At 38.5% G+C, this 5011-nt stretch overlaps 1 protein-coding gene across 1 annotated transcript in view; it reads left to right on the top strand.

Annotated features, from left to right (window-relative positions):
* LOC108792854 (protein unc-13 homolog A) overlaps positions 1 to 5011 on the top strand; it is a gene marked incomplete at its 5' end in the record, with an annotated part of 82309 nt that overhangs the window by 24355 nt on the left and 52943 nt on the right. Inside the window, 3 exons of the mRNA XM_018563727.1 lie at positions 2818 to 2961; positions 3186 to 3275; positions 4211 to 4288. Coding sequence (XP_018419229.1) covers positions 2818 to 2961; positions 3186 to 3275; positions 4211 to 4288 — 312 coding nt within the window. The remainder of the gene's footprint in view (positions 1 to 2817; positions 2962 to 3185; positions 3276 to 4210; positions 4289 to 5011) is intronic.

Below are 5011 nucleotides of genomic sequence, written 5' to 3'. Positions count from 1 at the left end.
GGTCGGCCGAACATGCTCAGCATGTTCGGCCGACCCCGAAGCCATGTGAAGCAAGCCGATGTACGGCTGATTTCAGCCAATGTACGGCTGAAATCAACCGTACCAGCCTGAAGTGAATAGCCGAACAGTGTTCGGCTCACTTCACTTCAGGTCAGTCATTCACTCGGCTGCCTACGGCAGCTTAGTGAATAGACCCCATACACCCCAATTTGCTAAAATACGCTTTGAGCACGATTACAAAATCCTATTGAAATCATGAAAAGGATCTAAAATGACTGTTGTTTCATAGCTGGTAACTGTACTTGGCAACCTGGGTGACCCATACACAATGATTTTCATATATGCAGTATTAAATTGTTTCAGTTAAACCATGTGTAGTTGTTCAGAGATTTACAGAAGTAAGACCCAGCAAAGAGTTGAGAGGCCTAATGTCTCAGATGAACTGTCTATAGCCACTCCCAGAGCTGTCCACGCATTTTTTGATAGTAAATACACCTACTAGTAAATATAAACTAGTTTTGAAACAGGTTAGTGTGGGTGGTAGTCCAGTAATGTTGAGACAACAGTGGGAAATTGTAACACTGAGAGCAGATGAAGACAATCTTGAGTTGCTTCAATGCCACAGAAACAAAACCACCTTGAAATTCAATTTTTTAAGCCTTCGTAGGACTCCATCAGTATAAATTAGCCACGACAAAGAGCAACCTGAGGAGGAAAAGTATTTAGAATATTAAAAGGCCCCATCAGATTCAATAGTAATAATTTGGGCTTAGTTCTAAATTATTTAGCTTGAACATTGAACTGCAAAGGTGTTAATAGCATAGAGGTATATTCCCCTCTTCCAGCTCCTTTATCTTAAAATCTTCTGTGCTTTAGGAAGTATTGGTTCAGTAGCAGCAAAATTAGAGGGAAGCCCAGTTTAGTGCTTCCAAAAGTTGAAAATTATTTCTCATAGGTGTAGGTAGCTGAATGTGTTAAGTAGCCTGACTCACGTTTAAAATGTACCAAAGACCAATTTTGTTTATACTTACATCATATATGGCCACACATCTCATAAATTGCTGCTGGGCATCTGTTTTGCAGCAGACTGCCTTGTCTCTGAGATGGATACAATGGGGGGTGATTTACTAACCTAAACACACGCACGCACTAGGTGCATGTGATTTTTACACAGCAAAACGTATTTATCAACCAAAAAGTCTCTAAAAGCATATTTCCACTAATGCCATATATGGAAAAATCATGCACATGATGCATATATAATGCTGCTTCACAGTTTAGACAAAAATGGTTAGCTCATGCATTTACATTCCTGCATTCATCAACGCAAGCAACACAACATAGAGCTAATTTACACAACATCACCTTGCAAATTCATGCAGGGCTATGCACAACACACCTGCTGGGTGTGTACACACTACAAAGGTGTTTAGATTCCACCCATAGATCATGCTGGGAGGGAACACACTACAGACGTGTATACATGTTCGTGGTGTGTTTATAAGGTTAGTAAATCAACCCCATGGTGTCTGTGTGTAAGTTCACAACCTGAGCCAGCACTACAAGAAGAGGCACTCAGCTGCAAAGGGAAGTTCTCCCCCACCATGAGAAGACATGAGGATTTAAAAGGAAGAGCAGCAAAGAGAAGGGACACTACCATGGATTACAGTAAGGTACACATTACAGTATTGGTTTATGTTAAAAAAATCTGAGGGTTAATGTCACTTTAAGCTTTGTTTGTCCAAAGTCTTCCTCAGCTATTTTGTAAGAAAGGGTGGTGGATTCAAACACTCTGCCCTCTCCCCTCTAAAAAAAGAAAAATACAAAAATTGCTCCTTCTAGCTCTGTTTTCTAGATTATCTATTTTACGTGTTTGGTCTGCCAGTTGTTTAAACCATGGCAACCTGATGATGTCTCATAAAGTATACAGAAAACGTCCTTTACCTTCTTTTTTTCATCCTTCATGTGTGTCTCATATGCTTCACCTCCCAAACACTGCAGCCAAAAGTGGCAACCCGGAAAGCAGTGGGCAAGAGTAGGTGTGACCAGGTGCTGATGGGTAAGCTACAGGCTTGAAAATTATCAGGAACAATGCTGATTGCCATGCCCCCTGCAACAATTTTCATCCCCCTGTAGTGCAAGCAAGCATAGCCTATAGTGGCAATTCAGCTCTCAGTTTAGGAACAGTACAACATTAATGCAACACCATCACAGGAAGCTGCATTCAGTGGGCTTTACTGGCAGGATCAAACACATATTTTTATTGGGAGGCCATGGTTCTACTTTAAGATACACATAAAGTAAAACATCTCAGTATCAGTCAGTTACAGTGTTGGTCTAATGCCAATTTCAGTTGTAAAAATATTATTATTTAAATATTACTAAACTTAAGTTCATAACTTTTCATTTTTTGAAAACATTTGGGGTTAGCAACACTGCCTCTGCTGCTTTACCACATTCAGTGAAGGTTTTGTAATTTCCCAAAACCTTTGATGTACAGTTTTGGACTAAGCATAAGTAACATCATAACAGAAAAAAATCATATGAGCTGCTTCTGTGATTGACTGGAACAATTAAACTCTCTTGTGCTAACCTAAGTTACTACATGGTGGTACATAGGATAAGAACGGCAACAGAAGCAACAGGAAATTGTCACTAAGCACCAGGTAAGAAAGTCTACTTTTCAGCAGGGACAGAAGAAATAATTAGGTGAGGATTATAGGGGGAAAATGGGGGCATGATTTTTGCTTGTCTTGCCAAGAATTAACGTGATAATGTTTGTTGAGGATTAATATGATCTACGTTTTTGTCTTGCAGTTCCAGCAAACCTCAGAACATGCACTGTTTTCCTGCTCTGTAGTAGACGTTTTCTCACAGCTCAACCAGAGCTTTGAGATCATTAAGAAGCTGGAATGCCCCGATCCTCAAATAGTGGGACATTATATGCGTAGATTTGCCAAGGTATAAGCACAGAAGCTCATGCTTTATTTATGTCACAGAATAGTTTCCCTGAAGAAAGAGACAGACTTCTTTTTAAGGATTTTGTCTTTTTATTAATTTTTTGGAATTTTTGTGTAGGTCAAAGTTTTTCCTGAAGCAGTCATGTTCAGTCATGTGCCCTTTATTCTTTATCTATAATCTTAATTGTCTGGGTTTCATTCTTCTTCCTTACTCCCTCTTTCTAGACAATCAGTAATGTCCTTCTCCAGTATGCAGAGATCATCTCCAAAGACTTTGCTTCACACTGCTCCAAAGAGAAGAAAGAGGAGAAAGTGGTAATGTGATGAAAATTTTGGATTGTTTCTCTTCCCTTCAAATAGCTTTACATGGAAGCCACTGCAACTAACATTATTTCACAATATTTTTGACGCTGACACTTGAAATTGTGTTGGTTTTCAAGTTCTACAGCTTTATTCTACAGCTTTATTACATAGCAATATGTTGATTAATTGATATTATATTAATAATTACTGTAAATAACAGGCCATTGATTTACAAGTTGGGCATAGAACGAGGATAAAATGTCCTTTAGTGGAATTACTGGACACAACAATAAAACAAAGCATTCCCCACAATCACAACTCTATCTAATTATGGCTTGAATTTATTTATTACTCTTTTAAATTGTCTAAACTAACTGCCTGAAAACATAAATTACATTGTGTATATGTAACAAATCAATCATTTAACCTGCATTTCACAATGATTTACATGTCTAAACCTATTTTTCAATATGATTTGCATCATGCGCCACTGTATATATGTAGTTGTTTTGAGGAAATAGTTTTTCTGTGATTCTGTTGGGATCTGTTGCAAAGCCTCTTTCCTGGAGATCCTGCCCTTAACAGCACTTCCTGTTTCAAGCTGCCAACACTAAGCCACTGACTTGCAATTAACGTCTGCATTGTCAGCCTGCGACATTCACTGTTTCAGTTGGCTTCTGGGATACCTATCTCATAGACCTGATGGGCAGCTCAAAGGCCAAGGTAAGGAGCTAACATGTGAGGCTGACAATGCTGCTGCTAATTGTGAGGCAGCAGCTAAATGTTTTCACCTTGAAACAAGAAGTGTTGTTCATGGCTGAATTTCCATGTAATGAATTAAATGTAATTAAGAAAACTGCATAAAGTGAGATATTATTTCAAAAATGCTTAAAGAAAGATTTGGGGTTTACATTCACTTTTTTTCTATTCTTTTTATGTCTCTGCAGCCATGTATATTAATGAATAACATTCAGCAGCTCCGGGTCCAGCTAGAAAAAATGTTTGAAGCAATGGGTGGAAAAGAAGTAAGTACAGGTTTCCCTAGGGCTGGACAAACAAAAAAACAAATATGTTTAGTATTTGTTTCAATTAGTTAAGTCATACAATTCTCATTAGTTTTAAATTAATAATTTAAGCAGACATAATGTCAAACTGTAAGCATCTAGCAGGGTACTCTGTATTAATATAGTATGCACCCTACATTTGAAACGTTTAAAAATAGGCCCCCAAATACATTGAGGGGAATTTATAAAAACTGGAACAGTTGCTCATAGTAGCCAATTAGCTTCATTTTCAACACTTAATTGAAAAAACTGAAGATATAAGCTGATTGGTTACTATGCACAGCTGCTCCAGATTCTGCCTGCTCAAATGTAACAAATTTCCCCAATTAAGTTTTTATCAATTTCAGTGGTCATGTGACATCCTCCTGTCTATAAGTCCTGTGCACAGCCAAGGCTGTGGGCGGGTTAGAGGCAGCAGCAGCACATCTATGTAAGTGATGTCACTGCTCTATACTAATTTAGGGACATCAGGGGACACTACTGTTTAGGACTCGGACATCAAGAATCCGACATATATCTGTCCCTGGGCCAAATTCAGTACAAACTGTGCACACTATCAGTGAAGAAATAAAACACGCTGACACAGAGTCAGAATAAAAATACTTCTTCACTGATAGTGTGCACACTTTGTACTGAATTTGGCCCAGGGACAGATATATGTCGGATTCTTGATGTCCGAGTCCT

This window comes from Nanorana parkeri, unplaced genomic scaffold, assembly GCF_000935625.1.
Source record: "Nanorana parkeri isolate BGI_ZX_2015 unplaced genomic scaffold, ASM93562v1 scaffold690, whole genome shotgun sequence".
NCBI classification, from domain to species: domain Eukaryota; kingdom Metazoa; phylum Chordata; class Amphibia; order Anura; family Dicroglossidae; genus Nanorana; species Nanorana parkeri.
The sequence above is the reverse complement of the archived record's forward strand: the minus strand, read 5'-3'. Positions and strand labels throughout refer to the sequence as shown.